This window comes from Columba livia, chromosome 11 (assembly GCF_036013475.1).
Source record: "Columba livia isolate bColLiv1 breed racing homer chromosome 11, bColLiv1.pat.W.v2, whole genome shotgun sequence".
Lineage (NCBI taxonomy): Eukaryota > Metazoa > Chordata > Aves > Columbiformes > Columbidae > Columba > Columba livia.
This window is the reverse complement of record NC_088612.1, coordinates 18413971-18440205: the sequence shown is the minus strand read 5'-3', so window position 1 is coordinate 18440205 and position 26235 is coordinate 18413971. Positions and strand designations below refer to the sequence as shown.

Below are 26235 nucleotides of genomic sequence, written 5' to 3'. Positions count from 1 at the left end.
TGAGAAGTTGAAAGAAGTTTCAGTCTTAGTGAATTCCATCCATTTGTTAATTAAACTAGTGAGATATTTCTCCAGAATAGGTGGGATAACTACCAAGCTGAGAAGGAGCTTCGGTGGGGGGGTTTTCCTGTGTTTTTTGTTTGTTTGTGTTTGGTTTTTCTTTGTTTGAGGGTTTTGTTGTTGTTTTTTGTTTGTTTAGGTTTGTTTTATTTGTTTTTACAGGATAGCTCATGGAATATAAAAAAGATAAGTTGAATTGTAGAGCAAAACAAGAAAGTTTAGGTAAATTACCAGGAAATTCTTCCCAATCTTCAGCAACAAGAGTTCAATAGTCTACTCTCTCATTCACAATATATGGAATGCTAAGACCCAGCTCGATAGATCAGTAAAATACGTAAACACTACTAGAATCCAACAGGTCTTTTGATCTAACTTTAAATATACAAGTGCTTGCTGAATACAAAAGTAAAACCATACATACTAGGAATAAGAAATAAAATAAAATAAAGAAGTTCATTGTCTTAATATTGCTTATCAGTACAGTCTATTTCTGTCCCGGTTTTGTCAAAAGCAAGACCGGTTCTCTTTTAGTGATTTTTCTTTCACCTCAGTTCTTCTAGGTGGCTGTACTGTTCTGAGTTTTAGCCTGCATATTTTTCCTAGGATGCTGTACTGGGTGCTGAGAAGAGACCAACGGAATGCTGAAGAAGCTCGTGTTTAGATTTATTACTATGGTAGCTAAGAAAGACTGAGTTTTCCCATGTTCTGTTGTGAGAGGGGTGTGTTTGAGGAGGGGTGGATGGAACAGGTGACTAGAACTGACCAGTGGAAGTATTCCATCCCGTAATCGCCATACCCCCTACAAAAGAGGGTGGTCACGAGGGTCACTCTCTCTCTTTGACGCTGCCTGTCTGCCTGTGATCCACAGCCCTCAGGCCCTGCATCCTGCAACCAGCTTCCAGTTTGCTGTGCAGTCCCGCCCATGACTTCCGGGGGCCTGAGCTGCAGCTGCTGGAGCTCTGCTGCGGAGTGACGCCAACTCCAGATTGAGCACTTGAGTTTGGTTTTGCATATTTTGTATATACTCTCTATTTATTAGTAGCATTAGCAAAACCCTTTAAAACTCTCCAACTTGAAGTCTGTCTCTCTTCCTTTCCCCTTATCTTTCTTATCATCTTTCCGATCTAAAGGAAGGGGTGGCAGGAGGAAAAGGGGATAACAAGGAGCGTCTGCCACGGTTTATTGCCGCCTTGCCTTAAACCTTGCCAATGAGAAAAACCAAACCCTTATTTAACTTAACTTTGATTTAATAAAATAAAAATTTTAGAACCAAAGTTATTGAGGAAAATAAGAAAAAATTATCAGCTACCAACCACACTCAACCTTATGACTGAAATAGAAATTCTTCTGCTGTACTCGAAGTTCATGCTCTGGCTGAATCCACAAAAGAAATTAGTAAAGAGAAAAGACATGGACAGACAACAAAAGATAATGTAAAGGGCAGTAAGGTATTTTTGTTGCTTTTTTTACTGACTAGAATCCATCTACAGAATGGATTTCACAGTTCAGTAAACAAGTAAGCACTGGGAATTTAGATAACCAACTGGGCAGCAACAGTTACCACGGTCTTCAGCTATGGTCCTCATCAGCTACTTCTCTAGGGCCTTCTGGCCCAATTAACATTTATTTCTAGAACACAAGAACCTCAAGAGGCACCAGATCTCACACATTTAAACACACACAATACTTCAAACATATGCTGTCATTTAGTTAATATGATTACAGAAGTCACATTGGTGTCATGAAATAATAATGAAGGTATGTTAGACTGAATCAGATAATCTAGAAATCATTTTAATCCAAGAGACAGAAACAGCAACTAAGTTTAAAAGCTCCATCAGTTTTGTTGTGCTTATCTTAAATACTATGGATGAACAGCTGCAATCAGAGCTGGGACATGTGCTCACTATATAATGCAACATTTTAGTTTTAAGGAGATGCATATCATCCTTACTTGGCAAAGCAATTTTAAAATATTTCATTTATTTTGTGCTGGCTTTTGTTTGGATAGAGATAATTTTCTTTATAGTAGCCAGTACAGGGCTGTGCTTTGGATTTGTGCTGGAACCCATGTGGATAACCCAGGGCTGGTTTAGTTACTGCTCAGCAGCCTTGCACACTGCGTGAGCAGCTGGGTGGTGCTAAGTTGCCAGCTGGCATTAAACCACCACAATGTTTATCAAAGTAATATGAGTAAGGTAAACCAAAAAGCATAAATCTAGTGCTTGTCTTAAGAAATTACGTATTTAAGTCAGAAGAGCGCTAAGCAAAATACTTATATTAGAATAATTGCCATGTGTGAACTGGAGGTTTCTATGTATTTCCAACAGTTTAATGATATTAGTGGTACAAAATACAGCAACAGAATCATTGTTTAAGGACACAGAATGCTGGATCTAGAAGGGATGTTTAACAAAGGAGATGAGCAATGAGCTTTCCCCACTTCTCACTCTACATGCTGGAACCAGATCTTCTGTTCCTTCCAGGAGGAGCAGTTATCACTGAAAACGCTGCTGTACTCTCTGTGAGGAACACAAGCAGCAAGGCAACTACCAGGTCTTTACTTCAACCCATCTTCTGGTCCAACCCACCATGAAGTCTAACAACAACTAATTAATTTTAAATTCATATTAGAGAAAAACTGTCCATTTTAGAAATCGGTGTTTATCCACTTCATGGTTCACAAGTATTCATATCTAACTTGTACCATCCTTCACAACCTACTCATGAGCACTCTGAGGTAAAAACATATACAAATGTGACTATCAAACAGCTGCCCTTCGAAACAAAATAACTTACCTTAGCTTCTTCCTCTTGTGCTTTTTTCACAATTGCTTGTAGCTGCACTTCACGTTTAAATTCTGCATGGAGTAATTTTTCCTCCATCATTCTGCGTCTTTGATCTAATAATTCCTCTTTCCATTTCCGTACATCTTTTTCCTGTAAATAATGAGTAAATCCATAATTAACACAGTAACTGAAAACAGTGTCTAAATTTTCCTCAGAATTTTCTAATGTTTGAAGCCATATTTACAGTAATAAAACATTTTGATGCGTGCAGAAAGCCTGCATTAAGTTTAACTCTAAGTACACTGATTTGCTAACTGCTTTAATTTGATGAGTTTTAGCATTTACGTTGGATACATGCAACATGTTTCTACTTTTATCATGTCTTATCTGAACGTGAGTCAGTACAGTATGTCAGCAACGCTCCTGCAGAAGTTTATTATTTGAAATAATGCTTTCTTTAACATGTGTGATGCACGTGCCATCTGTGCAAACTTCGTGAACTCAGACTCAGAGGAAAATTTTCTAGACCATGTGGAAAAATAAGCTTTTCTGAAGGGCAACAGACCAGCTCCTTTATGTTACAGAAAGCTTACCCTCTCCATTAATTTTTGAAGCTTCAGTGTCTTTTCTTCACGTAACTTTTCTCTCAGCTGTTGAGCTTTCATTTGCTTCTCTTCATGTTTCTTTTTGGATTCTGCTATTGTTCTTTTAATTCAAAAAAAAAGCAGAGCGAAAGCAAGTGAGACAAAGTTAACTGACAGCGTTGCAAACATTTCTATGTCACTTTTGGTAAGAGAAAACAAACAGGGCGCTGGAGGGCAATTATTTTCCTCTAAATGTAAATACTGTTCTAGTCTTCAAATCTTTATGTACTGGACAATGTAGTACAAGTCTAGTTCAATATGAAAATAATATATCCACCCACAGACTTTAAGATTTATGAAGTTTTACGCAGCCATGAGTTTGGTTGCATTTTCACTGCCTAATCAAGACAGGTAACAACTCTAAAACCTTTTGCGTGACGGTGACGACAGTTTCTCGTGCATGTGTATCCCATGACCAGGTGGACGTGCAGGCTCTTCTTCTACTCTGTCTCCCCAAGAATTACTCTGGCGCCATGATTCACGAGCTGTACATAAAGACAATGAAGATTTTGATAATGGGGCATTTTTCTAAATTTTGCTGTCATTTCAACATAAGGACAATAATATATGAAAATTTACCTTCATAATCTGCCAGGACATCATTCCAGTCCATAGACATACCACAGAAAGATACGCTTCCGTTGCCCATACTAGCCTGAAATTTGATATGATCCAGACAGTAAAAACATAAACCTTAATGTGCAGGCGTATACACAGATTAAAGAGTGCAAACTCAGCGATATTCAGCAATGCTTCCAAACTGAATCAGCCCTCTCAAAGACAGATGCTGTTTCTGATAGCAGAAAGGGAGACTTCTGCTTCACCTGGAGTAGTTTCTGTGCAGTAGCGATGACAATAACAAGCCCCAGTTCTCCCAGTTTTGCACACAGTAGGCAGCAGGACAATGACTGCAATATCAGATGACTTTGTACCACTCAGCAGCACTGTGCTGCTGAGCTTAGCAAGAGTAAATATAGCTTAGATAGTATGGTATAATTATTACATTACATTATCTACTTCATTTGCATATAAAACCAGTTGCAAAAACAAACACTAACAAATTCTGTATTAATACTCTGCTGACAAAGAAGTTGGGCACTTTAAAAGAAATCAAGCACTCACAGAGAAATCACTGTCATTGTCAGTCTCGATATTAATGTCATTGTTTTCCTCTGCTTCAATCTCTCTAGTTAATTGCTCTTCTTCTGCAATAGCACTAGCAATGGCTTCTTCATTTGCCTTTTCCAGGCGATCTGCTAACTCTTCTTTCTTAGCAAGGACTTCTGCCATGGACTGTGGGAAACAAGAAACCAGAAAAACACTCAGATCAGAAGCAGGCACAAAAAAGTGGTTTCCATACAGTTAATACGAATTATATAGCATTTTGTTCAACTTCTAATTACTTGTAGTTCCTTACAGCTAAATTTTGTGAAGGTAACTGAAATATACACCCCACCAAGACTGTTAGCAACTATTAACTCATTCAATAGCTCCATGAAACACTTAAGAAATTAATTTTCATTCATATCATTCCAAAACATATTACATGAACAAAGACAGCTCTTCTCTATTTATTCTTTTAAATACCTAGTCTTAGGGACAAAGCAATGCATACTCCAAAACATTAATAGTGTGTCCTGCTGTTATCTCCAGAAAAGGAATCGTGCTCCAAATTATTATTTAAAGATGAAAATGGACCTGCAGATGAACTGTATCCGGAAACTCTACCATAGTTAACACAATGGAATCTCAGGTTATACTTGTTTTTCAACAGGAATGACAAGATAGTCAGGCAAGAAGGGAAGCTGGAATATGCTGACTACCTTCTCCTTCTCTAACATCCAGTATTAACCAGTTCATTTCCATTCCAGCTACCAAGCAATGTGCCACAATACACAAATCAGTGTTCAAAGTATCAAAAATCAGGAGAAGAAAAATGCTCACAAGAGAGATAGGTCCCACCAAACTGTCAGAATGTTCAACTGTTAATAACTGAGAATCTGAAACACTGTTACTGGATGAGATGCTAGAAATCAGCTCAAAAACCAAAGGGATACTTGACTTGGAAATTACCCAAGTAGGAGTGCAGTTTGTAAAAGATGTTAAAGTGTTCTATAAGAAAACTTCCATAAATCAGAAATTTAACCCAGTTTCAGAAAAAACAAACAAACAAAATTAAAACAAAACAAAAACAAAACCTGAAAGTATAACCTGAATTTTCTGTAGCATTACTGCAATTCTCCACTCAGAGAACCCCAGTAAAGCAGACACACCTCGAAACCTACAGAATTCTACCGACAAGACAAGACATTCTTTTTGGGAAGCCACATAAAAGCAGAATAATGATTTCACATTCATTGCTTTCGAATGGCATTCATCCAAATTGCTAGTTGTATAGGAAGACCCAAGAGAGCAGTTCAGCTGCTCTTAAAAGGCAGAAGTCTACATTTGTTTCTATCAGAATTTCAATATCTCATGTGTTTCCAGCTTGAATAATTAGCAAAAGTGGAGTGAGGACGTAAGGACAGTGACTTAAAAAAATCAGTAGTGGAAGGAAATATTATGGCAAACATATTTGTAAAAGCAATGAGAACACAGTTCTTCCTTTGCAATAATGCATTTCTGTCTTTCTCGTTCAAGTTCAGACACTTTAATTACATCCTACCATTAACAGTATCCGTGCAATACAGTTTTTTCTTGTTTTTTCAAATACCGTACAGACATTTCTACAGCAGGCTAACAATAAACACTGTGCAACACAGAATGAGAAAATTAAGGATTATATTTATTATTTACTCAGAAATCTTATAAGATTTCTTACCAATCTGGCAGCACTCACATTTGAAATATCTGAGGGATCCATTTCAGTTTCAGTTTTTGCTTTTTCTGATTGCTGCTGGTCTATACTGTCAGTGAGCAGGGAGGAAGCTTCATTAATCTGCAGTGTTTCTGAAGTGCAGTCAGTATCTGTGAGAACTGGAGGCATCTCAGAAACTGTCTGTAAAGAATCTTCCGGCACCGGTGTGCCAGTGCTCCCACTGTTCTCTGAGACGGGCGCTGGGAACTAATAAGAGACATTTGCAAAATCAATGACATGTAAGATACTGATTTTTAAAGTCACTAGCGTCAAAAGGATTTTAACAAAATACCTGGCAACCTTACAATAAGTGATGCAAATAACCCCACGTACAGGTATTTTCAGTTGCTCATAACTCTGCAAAAGTTGGATCTTTCTACCTGAACTTTTCTATGTATGAAGTGTGCCTAATGCTGACTATGTGGAAAACATCAGAAACCTGTCCAACACACTGTAAAATATATGGTTCATCTCATTATTTTTAACTTGCCTATTTGTGTTAACATCTTCATGTGTTTCCATAAATGTAACTAAGTAATCATTATTTTTAAATCCCTTTCCAAACTGGTTAGTGAACAAAAGCCTTAGACAACACTACCTTTAGAAAATGCTCTCAAGTTGCAAGATTTAAGGTTAGAAAGCAGTTCAAAATGGTACTGACCTGAGTTCTTTCAGTAAGACGACCTTCAGACTGATGGAAAGGTTCTTTCTGTACAGGCTCCGTGCTTTTGGATGCACCGCTGTCAGGGAGAGAACTGCCATGCTTATTCTCCAGTGGTGGCGAAATTACGTTTTCTTTGTCACTGTCACCTTTGGACTTCAGTGATTCTGCAGCTACAGGAGTTTTTGTTGCCAGAGCTGTGGATCGAGATCGAACAGGCCTTCCACGCTGAACTGTTTCCCAGCCCTCTGCATCCTTTCGGTCTACATAAAAAATAAACCACGCCATTCTAAGAAAGGGAGACTTATGGATAGAAGTCTTATAAACAACTATTTTATTACAGCATTACAAAGGTCATGTGATAAAAACGTCTTTAAAAATCAGTATTACAAAAAACATCAATTAAATACTCTTTAACAAAAGCAGGGCTATTGTTTTTACAAACACTGAACATCTCTATGCATGGGATCAGTTCTGTCACTTCAAGAAGCTACTCATACACAAAATAATGTGAAAAATGGCAACAGATAATTAAGCTTTTCACTCCTGTGTTGCTGCTTCACAAGATGGCAAAGCTCAACAAAGCACCCACACTCTTACTCTTCTTTGTAGCAACAGTAACACCAGAGGCCTTTTGCCGAAGGGAAAATCTGCCAGTACAGATGTAATTGCACGTCTTAGTGTGGAAAGCATTGTCCTGAATGTGGCTTACTATTCTCATAGAAATGTTTTCTTTACTTTTTTCCATTTGTTTCATTCTGATAATAAAAATATACTAATCAGTGTCAGCTTTCGGAAAATTTCTTTTCCTGGATTCCAGGAAATAGCAAAATATTGCAAGAGTGCGACGGCAAACTGAAGGAGAAAACAGAAGAGTAGTTTTCTTCAATTTACTTTGATGACTAAATAGCTCTTAAATACAACTTGCTGATCAACATTTCTGATATCTAATCTTGGTACGTACCTGAAAAGCCTTCAAAGTAACCCTGGTCTGCCTAACGTATCAGGTGGTAAGTGCGATCAGATTTCTAGAATATCATGGTGAAGCCCTTTCTCCATGTTTAACGTATTTGTGGCCAGAAATTAATACCAGCACATAATTTCCCCTACATTCTGAAATGACTAATTATTCTGAGACCTGATGGTACAGCTTGCAAGTGTGAAAGCTAAGTTCACATGTCTATTTGCTGAACAAAAGTTCTTGCAAAAAACTCAAGAACTATGTGCAATATTTTCCAATATACCTTTGGCATAAGCTATTTTTAGGATCGTTCAAATAAAAGCAAGAGAAGGATGTCAGAGATTATTTCTACCCGGAGGAGTAAAGAACCAAAAAATCCCACTAAACTGCCAACTTTACAGAGGGAAAAATGTAGGATAGAACTTGTATAACAGAATTCATTCCCTGGGTATTTCTAAAGCTTTTACTAACAAAGATGGTCTTGTAGCGCAGGCATAAAGATCAGAGCTCAAACATTAAAATTTAACATAAATATGAATAGGAATAAATATGAGCATACTGGGTTGTCAAAAAAAGTAATTTGAAACACTCAAGGGTGGTGAGTAAATGGAATGATTTGCATATTATGATAAATTGCACCATATCAACTTATAGACTGGCTTAAAACCTGCATTTCTAGAGATCTGATTTTTAAAAGCAAAATATAAAGTGATTTAAAAAATATGAAAGTGTGATGCACTTTAAAAATACCACCCACTTTCAGCAGGACCACACAATAGTCACGTTACAAGAAGTGACCCATCATTATGGACTGCCAGTAACATCTATACGCAGGTCAACACACCCACAGGGAGAGGAGAGAACAAAGTATTTATTCTTCCTTTCAAAACATATATGTTTATTTTAAAGCAATTTACACTACACAAAAAGGACCTCTCAACATAAATTTGTTTGGTCAAAAAATCCTTGAGTCTCTTTAGGTTTCTCCCCAGGGCAACCCTAAAACAAGGACAGGAATCCCGGTACCCACACTTTGACTAGAAGTGCTCTACTGCAAAGCACTGCAGTGGCACAGCCATAGGACTGTGAATAAAAATGCACATTATTTTAGGTAAAAGATAAGACAGTGGTACCAACCAGACTAAGCTACTTTTAGGTGGTCTTGAACTGATGTTCAACATCAGCAGCAATCAGGAAACTGGAAATGAGCCTAAACCAGAACTACTAATGGCACTTTCATATTTTGCTACCCTTGGCATGCAGCGTTTTGCAATCATTAAGTGCTCATTTAACTATAGGGTTCTTTTAACACCTCAGGACAAAACATGGCAGCCTAGACCAACGGCTGGTGTAAATCCTGAGTTAGCAGTGAAGGTAACAGGACTGTACTGACATCTGCCTTAGTTGAACAGCTCATGCAATAGCTGTTTTTAACATAACATATAACATATAAGCTTATACATATAACCATATACCATAACATATAACCTTAAAAATACTGATAATATGACAGATGCAAAAAGGTAATTTAAGTTGATATTTTACTGTTGAAACTGTTCTACTCTAGAAAATTCGCTGCATGATTTAAAATTCCAAAACTTTGTGTGAATGACTACAGCCGATCTCTTCAGATTACTGACAGTAACGACAGACAGCACACCTCCGCAAAAAGCCTTTCTATGTTCGTTCCCCCTGCGTGCACTTGCACATGCTTCAGTGTGCACCACTGATTAGAGAGGGGAACGGCAGTCAAGAAGATACAGATTTTTTACCACACACTTTCCATTTGACCCCTCTAAGCGACTTTGGCTTTGTTTTCATTTCTTCATCTTTACATGAAAAAAAATATTATCACCTACAGGACCAAGTGATCTAAACCTATTATTACCCTCTCAGAGACACTCTTATCTCCAGCAATACTCCAGGGAACGAGGTTTTAATTCTGCAAGAATCACAAACAGATGTACTGCAGAAAGCTCCAGGCACACAGGCTGTGCAGGGTAATGTCCTGCACTGCAAGGGACAGCAAGGGCTGCCGAGGCCCCTTGTATTGGGGAATGGCTTGAGGAGAAAGGGCATGGTGGGGATACTGACCCTTTGTATTAAGAGAAATGTTTTAGTCAGGATGGGTAGGCCCGGGTAGGCCTCAGTTAGCATGAGAATGACTAGGCAAGTGGAAAAGTACTGACCGAAAGTAACAGTAAGATAAAAATGCTGACCGCAGGTTACTGAAGGTCACAGAACAGCTTGTTGCAAGCAACTTTGTGGAAGTGTATTCGGGAGGATAAGGAACTAGCATACCAGAGAAATCGCAAGTAGGGCTGAGCTAATTTGCTATGCACTCCAATCATATAATGACTAGTAGGCATAATTAATGATAACAGTATATAAGCAAGCTGTGTCCGATCAATAAACGAAGTATGCTTATCACTCATATTGAGTCGACTGCATTTCTTCCTCCGCACGCGGGTCCTGAACTCTGAAGCGTTTCCCAACATCTGGCGCCCGAACAGGGACCCGTGCTGCGGATTAGGTCGAGGAACGGCACCGGTTTGGCAGCGGCCGGTGGGCAAGAGCAACCGAACATTGTACTGCGATGTGTTGACTCCGACGCCTGGGCGATTGAAGTTTTAAGCTCGCCGTATACGGGCACACTGGAAGGCTGCAAAGAGGTTTTTTGAGCTCAAGAAGAGGTATTTATTTATATTATGAGTACAGAGGTTATGGATTTCGAGGTGGCCCTAGATATTTTACAAAGCTTTTTAGAAAAGCGAGGGGTTAATTATAGTTGCGTTAAACAGCTAGCTGGTCTAGTAGCAACGGGGAAAAACTAAGGGGTGTTTTCAGGATCCTGATTTATTGTTTGATGAAGGAGAGTGGAGGAAATTAGGGGACGTGTTGTGGGATATGGTCATAGACGAGGATAAAACAGCTAAGAAACTGAGGAAACCGTGGAGGGAAGTAATTAATAATATTAAGCGTCATAAAGTGAAAAAGAATTTAGCCGCGGTAGCTTCACAGAAACTCGGCAAAATGGAGCCTTCCGCTCCGCCGATGGAAACGGGCATATCTGCGTTATCAGCGAAGAACCTTAAAAGACTATTAACTTGGTGCAGAGGCAATAGGTATCCTGCTGACCTGTCAGGAGTTTTTCAAATAGAGACTTGGAAAAAGATGGGAACTGTGTTGTGGAAGGCAATTAGTCACCGCGAAAGATATATTCTCGGCCTTGTAACCATCTGGAAACTGATAAATACTACAATGAAGCAATTAAAACCTGAAAAGACTGTTACGAGCATTAGTGACTCAAAACTTGAACTTTGGGACAGTGTAGAGCAGAAATTATGGGATAAAGTCAGCAATGGACATACAGAAGCTAAATCATTAGTAACTACATGGAAGCTTGAACGGTCTGCTGCTGCCGGAATTTTTGCAGCGTTGCAGCCTGATAAGTATCCTGAAAGTTGCGGTGAAATTCACCCGGTTTGTGTCTGCGATACCCTCCCTATGCAATCCCCTGCTGTGCTTTCGGCACCCCCGATGGTTCAGCAGCTTGCTGCGGGGGGAGGAACAATGCCAAACGGTTAGCCTCCTGTACCATCATCTAACCCTGGTGAGAACAGCAAGTTCAGAGGATTGGTGTCAGACAACTTACTCAAAGAACCTGTGAAAGCTGAGAATGTTAAAGTCGTAAACAAGTGTACTATCAGTTCCTTTTACCAATTTTGCCAATCTGCTTTTCCTGCATTTTAACCCTCTAACTTCCACGAGAGAACAGAAGAAGTCACTGAAAATAGAACTGGACAACAGAACTGTGTGAGATCAGTTAACAGCAAGTGAATCTGACAGTCGGCAATGTGGTCATGATAATCGTGACGGGAAAAGGGGTGTTTCTGGGGACTCGGGGTATAAAACTTAGAAGTTAAGGAAGCACTGGTTTTGGAATTGGCAGTAGAGAATGCTAAAGTTTGCTATCAACATGTTATTTGTGAGTTTTACAGTGCATATTATGTGCTGCTGTTTATTGCCTCTCTGAAAGTCAAGCAGCTTGTCAGGAATGTGAGTTAATTGTTTTACTGGTTGTTGTTAGAACTGTTTCTTTGTGGTATAAGTGCACCGTAAAACTTTGTCTCCACTTTTCCCACTCACGCTGCAAGCAGCCCTGTGCTTTTCCGTGGGGTCAGAAATTACTGTTTTCAGTCGTGTTCATAAAAAATCGGTATTGGGAGGTGTTTCAAAACATAGGGAAGCACTTGGAAATATGAGGAAAGAAGATCTTGTAAAATATTGTAATTAATGGTGGCTGCTGTATAAGTTAAATGATTGGGAAAAGTGTCTGGGGAATAGAATCTTGAAGTATAACACCTTATTGCAATTAATGTTGTTTTTAGGGTGAGAAGAGTAAGACAAAATAAATCCCTACAAGAGATCATTAAATCATTTCAGACAGCTGAGAGAGAGTTAACTGATAACACGCAGGTCACAGTAAACTTGCTGAAGTCGGCACAATGTTTTCCTTATTAGCCTGTTTTCTTTGTGGGTATCTGTTTAAGCATGTTGCAATTTTGGTAGGTCTTTGTTATATGGTACAGTAAGTTCACAGACTGTTAAATCATGAGAATCGGTTGACTCAAAAGGTGCGTTTTGTGATAGTATAAAAGATCATGAGTAATTTAGCTCCCTACTGCATGAACATGATGTTAAGATTTTATGTGTAGTAGCTGTTATATTTTTTTTTTCTAGTGTACTAGCTTTATTCCAATATCCAGACTTGCGCAACTCTGTGACAGGCTGTCTCTCATCTCGGTGCACTAAATTTGGCCTTTTTGTATGCACATCAAGTGAAGAATCATGGTTTTAGAATAACAGTTGTAGCGCACCAAATGAGACACTAATAAAAGGCCTTGCCCAGTCCAGCTTGCTGCGGGGGGGGGGGCGGATGCCAAATGGGGCTCCAGCGCGCACTGACCCATTTTGTCAGGGAGACCCAGAGGTATCTCCACCTGGCTGAGCAGTAAGCGGTTCAAGGTGCAATGCAAAAAATTGAGATATTGTCTTAAATTGGTGTAAGTGTGATTCATCTGCTTATTTGAACTTGGTATATGGTTTTCGTATCTGAGCTCAGTATTTTAGTTTGTATATTCATATTTGGTACCAAAAGAATCTTGTTTGGGGAGATAATTACAATGGGAACCGGTTCCACTGCTAAAATTCCACCTTGCTCCCCCTTAGGATGCATCCTTACACATTAAAGTAATTGCTTATATTGCTAGAAAAGCATTTAAGTTGTTAAAATACTATGATAGATGTGAACTTGGGGTATTGTATGAAGTTATGAAGTTGTATTTAAAGGTTGCTGGAATGTGAACTGATTTGGATCTAGGACAATAGAATAATGGATTTATGTTTATTATACTGGTTTATACTGTTTTTTTTTGACATCTCTAAATTGTAAAAGGTAAATGGAGCTAAAGAATGTGACTATTGCTGAGCTACTTGAAATTGCATATAAAGTGTATTATGGCTGAAATGAAATGGGAAAACAAAGAGCAAAGTATCCCAAGCCTGTGTGCAGCTCATTGTAACTGAGAAGTTTCCCAGAGCCTCCTACTTCGTACCAGCCAGTATGCCAGCTGCGTGACCTTGGTTATATCTACACTGCACAGAAAGAAAAAACAACTGGAAAAACGTGGCTGCCCGCTTTTAAAGCAGTGAAAGGGGGGGTTCTCTCTCCCCCCACTGCAGCGATGTAATACTGAATGGAGCCGTTCGAGGGTGAAGTTTAAAGGCATCCTGAGCAGACCCGTAGTTTTAATTAAACTGGACAATTAAACCAAAAATTTGTCGATGGACTTATCCTATGGTAATTAATTGTACGAGACTTCTTAGTAAATTCACCATGCTAGTTTTTGAGGACATGGGAGACAACGAAAGAAAGGCCGTTTTTTGAGACAAACGGAATGCCAAATATGGAACAAAGTTTTAATACGTGAATTCTTGTATTTGCCTAAAAGTCCTATACCTCTCTTGGGTCAGGATTTGTTAAGTGAATTGTAAGCTCAAATAACGTTTTCTGAGAATTCTGTTTAGTTGCATATCCTACAGGAAGGTGCTTGGATGTTGCAGATCTGCTTGTGCAAGTGAGAAATCTTCAAGGAACTTAGCAGCCAATGTTTTTGATAAAGCAAATACTACCCTGAGAAATCTGAAACAGGACTTCAATCCGGTAAGGGAAAATAATATCCAATAAATATGACAGCCAAAATGGAGTTAGAAACTTTGAGGGATGAATTTATGACAACTTTACAGGATGACTGCATTTGATTGGACTTACAGATTTGTCTATGAAACAACCTGTGGCTATTGTGGGACAGTATGATGAGAATGCTAACAGACTAATATACCAATTGTCACTCTGATCAAGAAAATGCAGGGAATGAATTTAAGGCCATGATCCTTTTTGTCATATATGTACCATTTGCGAAATTTAAGGAACCTTTGAATTTGATTTGCGATTTTGAGTACGTAGTCAAGATCCAACACACGTATCTGATTCTGAACTGTGAATTGTCAGGGGGGTTGTGTGTGGTGAGTCACTTGTATCTAAGTGGTGCAGCCTGGGGTTGCCCTGGGATGAAACACTTTGTAACTATGACCCAAAACCATGCTAAATCAGAAAGAACCCGCATTAGTTATGGTCAAATCACTAGTTAACGTTCAATGGAAAAGTCCATACCAATTGATAACCTGGGAGAGAGGTTATGCTTATGTTTTTACAGATCAGGAGCTGCAATGGTTGCCAGCACGAAACGTGAAACCTGTGTTATCTTCCTGACAATGATTGTTGCAGCTGCTGTGTTTTGGATGCATGCACAGACAAAGACTAACATGTGGATTACTTTAGCCAACATGACTGACCACCTATATGCCTAACTACGATGTCTCTGGAAAAAACGTTCTACACATGCTTGGTTGGTGTCTTCCTTGATGACTACAGCAGCATCACACGACTGTTTCAAATAGTGGTTGATGCAGAGGCATTGCAACGAACTGTAATAATACTAACACGGCACTTTGGATTAATTGCCACCTGGAAGCAGACATCGAACCACAGGAACTGGAATTGCTGGCATCTATGCCCATGGATGCTTGTATTCAGCCGGTTTGTGAAAAGTGTCAGAACAGTATACAAGAAAATGAATGGACAAACTACAAAATGTTAATGCTACCCTTGGTGACTACAAAAATGAAACTCGACGGTGTAATGCTTCACAGAAGAACGCAAGGGATATCATTGACAGCGACCCTAAAACCTCCTGTATGGTGTATTCTTGATCTGTGAAGATAGAGCCTAACCAGGAATTCCTTCTAACGCTGTTGGAGGACTGTGTATTTTGGGACTATTAACTCTCTTAACGTCCAATGTATCTATGATAATAGATCACAAAAGAGCAAGACGAGAAAAACATTTTTATGGATTTACAGAATAAGTCGAGATCCATCCATGAGGAGATTAAACAACTTATGGATCATACACAAAAGATCCAGAAAGATGTGGGCTTCTTTGGGCTAGAGGGGCTGTCAAACTGGTTTGGGTTAGGAGGATGGTTAAAAGGGCTTTTGCAAAGTATGCTTATGTTACTTATTATAATAATTGTAGTAGCAATGTGCATAAGTTGTACCTTTTCATGTCTTCGAAAGCTTTTTGAACGCACCATGAATCAAGCAATGCTCGCGCAAAAAGAAAAAGGGGGAATTATTGGGGAATGGCTTGAGGAGAAAGGGCATGGTGGGGATACTGACCCTTTGTATTAAGAGAAATGTTTTAGTCAGGATGGGTAGGCCCGGGTAGGCCTCAGTTAGCATGAGAATGACTAGGCAAGTGGAAAAGTACTGACCGAAAGTAACAGTAAGATAAAAATGCTGACCGCAGGTTACTGAAGGTCACAGAACAGCTTGTTGCAAGCAACTTTGTGGAAGTGTATTCGGGAGGATAAGGAACTAGCATACCAGAGAAATCGCAAGTAGGGCTGAGCTAATTTGCTATGCACTCCAATCATATAATGACTAGTAGGCATAATTAATGATAACAGTATATAAGCAAGCTGTGTCCGATCAATAAACGAAGTATGCTTATCACTCATATTGAGTCGACTGCATTTCTTCCTCCGCACGCGGGTCCTGAACTCTGAAGCGTTTCCCAACACCCTTGGATCCCACAGCTGCTCCTACCCCGCCAACTCTTCTAATTGGTAGGACCACAAAGATTTTGCTGTATACAGCTTACGATAAAATTTGGCCAAGAAATTTCCCTGGCAAGTAATATACAGACAACCAAGAGACTGTTCAGAAGACTGCTGAAATCAAACAAAAAATCTCCATTGCTTTACTGCAGCAGACTTTTGGATGGCGATTCCTGTCGCTTGTCATTTGCAAAACAAGATTGTTGCAAGATTTCACTTCTACTTGTTCCAAAACTTAAAGTCAGCTCTTACACAAGGCATCTTTTCTACATTAAAAAAGATCAGGAGATACCCTTTAGTAGTATCTACTACCTCAAGATCATTTTCCTACCATCTAGATAAGAAGATATATTAATCTTATATATATATATATATATATCTTAATAATAATTGTACTAATATCTTCTAATATATTTTACTAACAACTTTACTAATATCTACTGAAGTTAGTTCTACCAAAAAAATATATATATGCTTGCCTGCCTTGCCTAGCTGATTCCATGTTTCATCGCATATTTCTTAGTACTCTAAAATGATAGAATCAGACTAAAATTATTCAGAGCATAGCAAAGCAATAACCTCCCTTACTACAGTAAGAATTAATCTTTTAGCAAAAGCCATACATGTTTAATTTTTAATTTGTATTTGTTAACTATCAGATTCAGAATTATTACTCAAGATTCACGCAATTAATTTATCAGCACAGAAATACTTGTGTTTGAAAGAATGCTGTTTAGTGAATTCTTTAAAATACAAAACATTTTTAATGCTAACATGCAGATTGTTGAAATATCTGGAATCAGTTTAACAGTTTTATGCTGACAACTAGCTCTACACAAGAAGTTACTTTTTCATTTTAATTCACTTATCACTTCAGTATTTAATCATTTCCGGGCACATTTTTAACAACAAGTATGCAAAGCTAATACATTTACTGACGTTAGATCACATAGTTCCTAACCTAAAGCTAAGTTAATACTCAGCAGAGCATCACCCTTCCTCACTTTTTTCCCCTACGTCTGGAACTCTTTTCACACAGCCCAGCAGCCATCTCCACATGCTACCACATGCTATCACGTCCTGGGTTTAATTACTCCCCGAGTTTTCTTAATGAATAATTCATTTGACTACCTTGATCATTCTCTAGTGTCATTTGAACCTCCCTGTCCCTGCTTGCTCTTGTATTACATGGCAGTGACAAGCCATCTGTCATCTTGAAGCCCTCAGAGCCACCAGGGCCTGACTCTTTCCAAGTTACTCCATCTGGAAGAACTGGCCAAGCAGCCTCACTGGAAACACCAATAAAACAAATCTAGGCAAGTATTTGCAAAACTCTTAGGAGTTCTACCTCAGGAGATGTGTGTCCCTTCTTAAAAATTTACTTGTAAGTAATATTCTACCAAAGCCTATTTTTCCTTCAGCCCCACTTTTGTTTAAAATCTAAAGCAGTATTCCTCGATCTGAGAAGCCCTTTGGAAAACTATGACTACTTGAGAATCTGGAAGCAAATCTAGAAACATTAACCCAGTCGAAACACAGTTACAGGGCAGAAGACAAGAAAACCAGAACAAGAGAAAACAAAACAAAACAAAACAAAACAAAGAAAGAAAATGCAGTGGTGCAATAAGTTGTAAACTTACCAACCGTAACAAGAGATGGTGAGTTAATAGGCAAGATTTTAATGAGATGTTGTCAGACTACTTTTAATGGTCACTTAAAAATATGAGAGAAAAAAAAAAAGTAAAAAAAGGAGAATGAATGTAAAATTTTCAACAGAAATTGTGCTTAAGAATTTGACAACCCAGTCAGGAGTAAACTGTCCTCTGCTGCCTGTGATTTGTTCTCAGCCTGCAGAAGTTCCACATGCTGCCACAGATCAGCTGGCAGTATAGCTGAGACCAAACCAGCACAGTTATTTTAGAGGACTGTATGTCCTGCAAAGTCTGACGTCTTAGCTACATTACAATCAATATGTATTCACAGCTACAGACATGAGCAATTAATACAGGAAAGATAATAACAATTATTCATAAAACTAGATTTCAAGTGCGGCAACAGAAGACAACATCTGATATTTCTGAGAAGTTTACATGATTACTTCCCTTTCTCCTAAGTTATGGACAAATAATAAACAATTATTCTAACTGAAAGCACCTACTTCCAGTCTTAATACATGCCCTAAACTTGTATTATCTACCTCACTTCTCACCAAGAGTACCTGGTAATCAACTGCATGCGAGGTGACTGGCTCTCTGTACTGCTGCCACTAAACCTCTCTTTGCTCTTGCCACAAACCAGTCAGAGAATAAGACTAGGCTACATTTTGTAGTGTAGAAAACATACAAGCATGAAAGAAAACAATTATCTTTTAAAAAGATTCATTAAAATATTCAAGTTAACAGGAAGTTTAATGAGGAAAATGAGATAAGATGATTTAACCTCATTTAATTATGCATCCAGAAAAAAACAGTAAAGAAACATCTGGAAAAATAATGCAATCCCTAAGGACGTATTTAATTAAATTTGGAAATTCCATCAACCATGAAACAGATACAGTATCATAGCACCCGCCCACTTCACAGAACCATGGTGAGACCTAATGATAATGCTGTTGGAAATCTCTGGAGAAAAAGGGTTTTAAGGAAATCTTTTTACTGTAAGCCCCAGCTGGGCTTTTAAGGGGCAATAGAGCATCGGGGGGTGGCAAGAGGAATCCTCCTCCCCTAACAGCTGGGAGTGCATTAGCTGGGGGGCAGGCAGAGCAGATGATACACAAGCCTCAGATCTGCTTCAATAATGCACGTGAAGAGCCTTTGTGACTCCCTTTGCATTAGCTTCACAGACCCTCTTGTGCTCCAACCGGTGAGGTTAATTTGATTTCACCAAAGTGATTCTAGCCTCCACACAAAGCACAACATGCTCCTAAAGAGAATTTGATTTGTTAAACACATTACAATTCAGGCATGAGAAAATCATTGAAATTCTCCAATGTTGAATGCCAGAGATAATAGATTTTAAAGAATAAACAAAGCCTCTAGAATGAATGACTTATTTCTTAAAATGAAATGTTTCAAGTCTGAATTACGTAGTACATTTGATTTTGAAAATTACTGAACACTTATAGGCCAGTATTATAGGACCTAAATAGTTTCATTCTTTTTGGAACTCATCAGCTGGAGGTAACGGCCAACACGGCACAACACTGATTCTTCAGCACTTTAAATGCTTAAAACCAGCGTAAGGTCTTTGTTTTCATTTTAGCCTCTTAAAGCTATGTTATCCATATGGAAGTGCAGATCACGTGAATCCCTAATAAAGGTATTTTAATAACAGCTTGGAGTCTGTCACTTTAATATGAGCAATAATCAACAGGAAATAGTTTCATTATGAATAGCTTCAACTACTGGCAAAAATTAAAAGTGGAATTACACCTTCAGTTACAGTGTTGGAAACTCAGCCAACTGCTGTTCTCTAATCAGCTCACTGCAACTACATACGGCAAGATATTCCCTCACATAAGGAGCACCAATCAATTCCCATTCAAACAACCGCTTTTAGAGTATGGGTTTGATTGTTTTTTTCTAAGCACAAGAATCCACGTGCTACTGAACTCACTTATGTTCAACTGCAAGACATTTGGACCGGGTATCATTGTTTCATAATATACCACAAATCTCCAAATCACTATATGTGACTTCTACTACTACTAGATTGAATGTACAACAATCTCAAATTAATACATGCTCTCTGAGTAATTTTTCTTTAAAAAAATTATGAACATTTCTTTGAAATTTTTCAGGACATCCATTTTTACATCCTGCCTGCTCTTTTTGCAGGGACCACACATGAAAAAAATAAATGGAAAAAAAGCACCTCTGAACAGAATCTCATGGTTCCAGGGTGTGCAAAGAAACTAACTTTGCAAACTAAATTGTAAAGTTTTTTTAGGTCTACAATATAAAAAATGTCTTCTGTAAAAAAAGACCCTGCATCAAGCATTCTCCAATGAAAGTAACTCCCCTTTTACAGACTCCTGGACGTGTATTACTCTTTATATTGTTCAACCACTCCAAATTGCAGCCATTGGGATTGTCAGTGGGTGAGCATAGACCTTTCATTTCTCAGGGTGTTATGTACCGGTATTTTAACGGCCTTGAAATCTTTTTTCATTCCCCTCAGACTGCGGGATGCATCTTCCTCCCCATCTGTCTGGAAGATCAGCAGTGGGTAGCAGTCTGTTGGGTGCACCAGGCTGGGGAGTGTCCTGCTGATGTCCCTGATCCGGGCTCCAGGTAGACTGCACACTTCCCTACGATGAGGGTCAACTCTGCAGATTGGGCCCTCTGTCCCTCTCAGAAGGGAACTGCCTACTACAATTACCCTTCTTTCTTTCTTATCTGAGGCGGTCTTGAGGCGTGGGGTCAACCGCCTCTTTCTATGTGACCTCCTTTTTGCAAAAGTAGACTTACTTTTGGTTTGAAAATAGGTCATCACACTCTCAACTAACTTTAGACCACACAGATAGTGAAAATAACTTAAGCCACTTAAAGAGACTTGCCATTTTTCCGTGATGACTTCTGTGCTGGAGGTGGCAGACAGGTTTGTGCTGTTGCGAGCTCAGGACTGGCAGCTTTTGTTCCATGATTGGCTTTCACCTTATCAGCCCAACTGACACCAGAAGGAGCCAGGCGCGTTGCAGAAATCGTCACTGCGGGGTTCCTAAAGGAAAGGCACAACTCTTTTAGTGTCTAATCAAATGACAGAACAGCTCACGAGGAAATGTTATCAGGACACTCTCTTCTTAATCTTGGCATTCAATGAGTTTTAAAAAGTCAAATTTGTAGTTATTGAACATTAAAACCTCAGTAAGACTTGTGGGGGTTTTTTGTTTCTATTAGGTAACTACCTTGATAGTCTATTACATATTCACAGTCACAGAAGAGTCAGAAGAAGACAGAAAACAGTGCTACAAGCTTTACAACAATGATTAAAACAGCCCAACAAATCCAGCTGCCTCATTAGCTAAAGAAAATCAACGATAAAGGAATGGAGATCTTGCAAGTTTCCAACAAATGTGCAGGAAAAAACCCTATAACTAGACTGTTCACTTACTCTAAGCCCAGTAAGATGCCAATTTGTTGTTATTTCCTATTTTTATCAAGGCACTCAAAAAAAACCTATCAGGAATAATTCCATAAATTATAAAAATGTGGCTAGTTGTTCTGTTTGGTTTTTCGATCCTATGGGGATGTAGTGCCATTCCATGGGACGAAACCAGGAGGCCAAGCCTAATCCCCTGTCTCCGATGGCGCCATTCGGCCATTAGACCTCTATTGAGGACATTGTTACCACTTATAGAACAGAGTAGTATGTGCTCTCAACCCCAACAAACATGAATGAACCAAAAAAACATGTCCTGAGAAACTGGACACACACACATGCTCTCCAGAACTGAAACAGCACCAGCCAGTGCTGCTCCAAACCAGAGTTTAAACACATTTTTGCCAAACTGCTTTCAAACAGTGATTTTCATTTCAACAAGTAAAAGATGCTTTACTGTGGTATTTAATATGCTCTCTATTTAAACTAGCAGCAGTTTTGCTGTTCATCAGAATCATAGTCATCTCACTTAGCATTCACTCTTTTTGACCTGTATTTCCTTTTGCACACTCAGCTGCCCATTCACATTGCATACACTGGCAATTTTAAAATGGCAATTACAGACATTTTGACCTTTGTTTTGTAGCAGGAAGAGAGTATTAAGCAGATAACATGAAATACATTAATTGTATTTTCTCTTCATGTCAATGACCATTCACTAAATACATAATGAAGAAAGTAAAAAATTAAGTCCTTGGTAGGATTTTCTGTTACAGACCACATGCTTTTCTTCCATGAATGCACATAATTGCATATATAATTTAATGAACAGCAAAACAACGCATCGATCACTACTGAAAAATAGTATATTCACAAACTCTGCTTCAAATGAATCCTTATTTTAGCTTTAATAAACTCAACATCTGGTTCCATACCCAAAATTTAAACTTCTTCGAGCATTTGATGTCACACTAATTCTATCTGTTGATGGACTTGGAATCACATGGCGTCCAGGAGACATTTTCTTTACTTCCCAAGCTAATGAAGTAGGTCTGCAAATTCAGGAAAGAAAAGTTAAAAAAAAAAATTGCAATAATAATTATTTCTCTATCACCTTAAAGTAAAAACAGCACCAACAAATGCTGTAAAATATTAATTAATTTAATTTCACTGCTGAATTTAATCATACATCTCAGCCATTGTTTCTACACCAACTCCAAACCAGATTAGCCAGACCCATATCAAAACCAATGTGTACTCTCAAGACCACAATGTTTATTTTAAACATCAGTGTGGGACCAAACATCAAACCAACCAGTTAAAAGGAAAGGATTGGGGTAGGACTGGAAATATCCCTAGTTCCAGTGACAATAACAATACACATCAAAGGTCACAACCATTTAAAGTACCCTCAGTTTTCCTATCCTGTGTAAGAGAGCACTGAACACAGTTTAAATGCTGTTTTGGTTAATATAGGTATCAAATATCTCCAGTACACAAAGAAAAACTTTACAACTAACCAAAAATATCACCATCTACTCCTCCTTTTATACTACTGACACAACAAACCTTGGCAGCAATAACATTTACTGATAAATGTGTACTTGCAAAGATAGTTGAACAGGCTGATTTATGTTAACTGACACTAACATCAAATGTTCTCCTCCAAACAGTCATAGTTTGAGGTGGAAGCCAGGGTAGCAGTTCCGTTATGCATCTCACTGAAGCTGATGCTATTTTCTTTTCCGTTTTTAATTCTTGCCCTTGAAGCTACCTGATTACCTGAAAATTACACTGACAATTAACAACAAAATCAAACTTAGAGCACCTGGTGCTGGTGAAGAGAGATTCAGAAAAGCACTTACATATGTTATTTTTTAACTGGTGGCAGTACTAGTAGCAGGATTAACAACCTACAATCAACTAATACGAGTTTGTCACATTGGGTCTACTTTTTTCTCTGCCTAGGTAGATGAGTGATTGAAAACACAAACAAAGGAAAAGAGAAGAACCAGAGTGTATCCTTCCACACATACTACAGATCTCCCATCTTCTACAAGCACCAATTACAGCAGCGAAACCTGACTTCTCATTTACCTCTCAAAGCTAAAACTTAGGCACCAAGGCACAAATTCAACACTAGGCACAAACTGTAGTGACATAATCAGTTTTGCCTCTCTGACACAATACTTCCAAACACTTTACCATTTCACTCATAACACTACCATGGGGGATAAAATCCCCTCTATGTCCTCACTCCAATTGTGTCCCAAAAGAAAATTTCCTTCCTGATGCTCCAGAGCAGATATTAAAATTGGTTCTATTTGCTAAATCTCTGCCACAAAATGAAATTTACGACGAGACAGTGTTGGCTGTAGATTAAAAAAATAAGTAAATCGAATTACCTGCTTTGAGCATCAGCTTTTTCTAGCTTCTCCTGCAGCTGTATCCAGTCAATCAATGCTTTGAAGTCCCTTACGTAGTTATCAAGCATCATCAGGACTTCCTAAAAAACAACCATTACATCAACTTTTTAAAACACAATCCCCCTGCCTCAATAAAGGAACTGAAAAGAAGTAGGAAATGTACTGGTCTGCAGTGTTCTCACAAAACATAAGACCAAGAAAAACCCTGAAAACAAAAAAGCCCAAACAGTTAAGATTTTTATGTGAACAAACACTAAAACATGTACCCTATCAAAAGATGGGCACATTTTCCAAGGTCTCTGCAAGCACCTGTATCTAAAGACAAAATACCAAAACTTGGCAAAACAATAATTCCTAACATACGTAAGTAACACTGTTTCACGATTTTTTTTGTCAGGGCTGTTATCTTTTAAGATACACTAGACATACTCCATCAAATAAGCAAAATTGTCTGTAAAACCTGCTAGACCTGTGGGAGACCAAAAACATCATGATTAATCTGTTAGTGAAGTAAAAACACAGAAAGCTACACAAAGGCAACTGCATTGGATGGAGGGAATTCCTTCTGCAGAATCCAGGGATCCCTGCATTAGTAAAAACAGGTAAATAGGGATCCTGCAGTCTTTGCTCAGGCAATAATGCCACTTTTTCACAGCAAAGCAGAGCAAAAGACCAGGTCATTAAACTCCTAGCTTTGTTCCCTGAGCAAACTATAGTTATCTACTGTCACTGGTAGGAAAGGAGCAATTCTTTACCCTGCAGGGAGCTAGGAAATCACTTATATTCCACATATGAACTCAAAAATAATTTACTACATGTGATAAAAACCAGACAGATCATCAGAGCCACCAGGCATATGGCACTTTCTCATCAGAGCTGACTGTCACCCACCAAAGCTCATTAACTTCTACAGGAGATAGTTTGAGCTCACATCAATCAGAAATAGAAGCTTCCATAACTACTCTTTCAAAGGCAAGAAAAATGTACACTGTATTCTATGATGACAACATGCCAGCAATAATAGAAGTCCAGAAATAAAGCTTGAATTCTATGAAAACTTACACCAGGTTCACATGCAGAGTTTAAAATAGAGACATGATTTTATGTTATAAGGAAAAATGCTGATGACAAAGTGTTGCCGTTTTACAAATTCTTTCCTATGTCAAAGTCATTCGTGGCTGGTATTAAGAGAAATTTTCTGCTCAAAGCAAGTAATTATTACCTAGAAATATTTTGCAAACAATTATAAATGAAAATGTATTGGTTCTTAAGTGTTTGGTTCTTAAATGTATTGGTTCTTAACTACAAATTTTAAGAGTAAAACTTTTAACACTGAAAACAGTAAAAAACACTCTACTACAGCTCAGGAAACTACTGTACATTTTTGTAACGTCACGACCCACTCATCTTTACTTTTAATTGTCTTTTTAATAGAAAAAGGACCTCTAATGTATGCAAGATTATATGGATGCTTATTCATTTTGTTTAACACAAATGCAAGTTTGAAAATTGGCTTCACATAAGTGTCCTTTGAACTAGTACACATGACAGATCTGGAGCATATGCTGGTTGATATAGGGGAAAAGTCACAAGGAAGTCAAACGCAAGGGAAATCAAACAGAATACCAGTGCTGATGTCAATGTTGTTCTTTGTTTTGAAATACTCCATAAAAAAAGCTAACAAAAATCTTTCTTGCAAGGCAGTTGGTTTACAGCACCAAAGTAATTTGTATGTAAAGTCTGCTACAAGAAATGAACAAGTCAAGTATTTTAGCCGGTTCTTTTTTCAGTTTCACTAATAAAATTTCAACTTTCTAATTCAATTCATGTCCATTTAGGTTAGCCCATACTTAGTTGTGCTGACTGTTACTAACAATAAGGGCATAGAAAGCAAAATTTAATTCTGAATCATTTGCTTTTCAAGTCTGCCACTGAGATATTGCTCAGGGAAAAAAAAATAAATCAATCTGAATATGAGTTATATTTCTGAAGTTAGTTGGCACAGGAAAAAGAATACAATAAATGGCTTAACCTATTTTAAGGAATGTTTAGCTACACATTATCAGAAATGATCAGAGCAGAACCACGCAGCTGTAACCCGAGTCATGTTTTACGAACAAGGGAATACAAACAAGACAAGCAGCTGGAGCGGCCCCATACTCACTGATGCACATCTTTCTCCCTAAAGCTATGAGGGCCATTTTGTCAAGCAGGATGAAGAAGAACAAAAGTGGCTCTGAAAGCGCCGTTACAGGCATCCAGATAACTACATATAGATGTACAGCTAAAATTACCAATTAGTTTACCAATTGGCTGCAACGGATTCGATTGGTTTGTAATTAATTCTAGTTCCTGGCGCGTACGGCAGGAGGGTTGGCGCCATCCCTTTGTCCTGCTGACACACAACACCGTCGGGCAGGGCCCTGGGGTCCCGGCCATCAATACAGCTCTGCAGCTCACCTACGGTACCGCGGGTAGCAGATATACCCTCTG

At 38.5% G+C, this 26235-nt stretch overlaps 1 protein-coding gene and 1 long non-coding RNA gene across 11 annotated transcripts in view; one reads left to right on the top strand and one right to left on the bottom strand.

Annotated features, from left to right (window-relative positions):
• The window catches only part of SCAPER (S-phase cyclin A associated protein in the ER), a 154137-nt gene that overhangs the window by 103108 nt on the left and 24794 nt on the right, over positions 1 to 26235 (bottom strand). For 5 of the 10 annotated variants that reach the window (XM_065076208.1, XM_065076203.1, XM_065076205.1 and 2 more), the window contains 10 exons: positions 23722 to 23822; positions 22252 to 22368; positions 20775 to 20935; positions 7013 to 7275; positions 6334 to 6558; positions 4617 to 4787; positions 4074 to 4149; positions 3862 to 3979; positions 3444 to 3555; positions 2860 to 3000 (listed from right to left, as the gene is read on the bottom strand). In XM_065076208.1, the coding sequence (XP_064932280.1) occupies positions 2860 to 3000; positions 3444 to 3555; positions 3862 to 3979; positions 4074 to 4149; positions 4617 to 4787; positions 6334 to 6558; positions 7013 to 7275; positions 20775 to 20935; positions 22252 to 22368; positions 23722 to 23822 (1485 nt within the window). Of the gene's footprint in view, positions 1 to 2859; positions 3001 to 3443; positions 3556 to 3861; positions 3980 to 4073; positions 4150 to 4616; positions 4788 to 6315; positions 6559 to 7012; positions 7276 to 20774; positions 20936 to 22251; positions 22369 to 23721; positions 23823 to 26235 lie in introns of all 10 variants that reach the window. The other 5 variants (XM_065076206.1, XM_065076204.1, XM_065076200.1 and 2 more) reach the window with 1 other exon arrangement.
• LOC135580507 (uncharacterized) lies at positions 10021 to 16116 on the top strand. The gene is made up of 2 exons (XR_010475287.1): positions 10021 to 14199; positions 14753 to 16116. It is a non-coding gene; the product is annotated as an uncharacterized LOC135580507 (long non-coding RNA).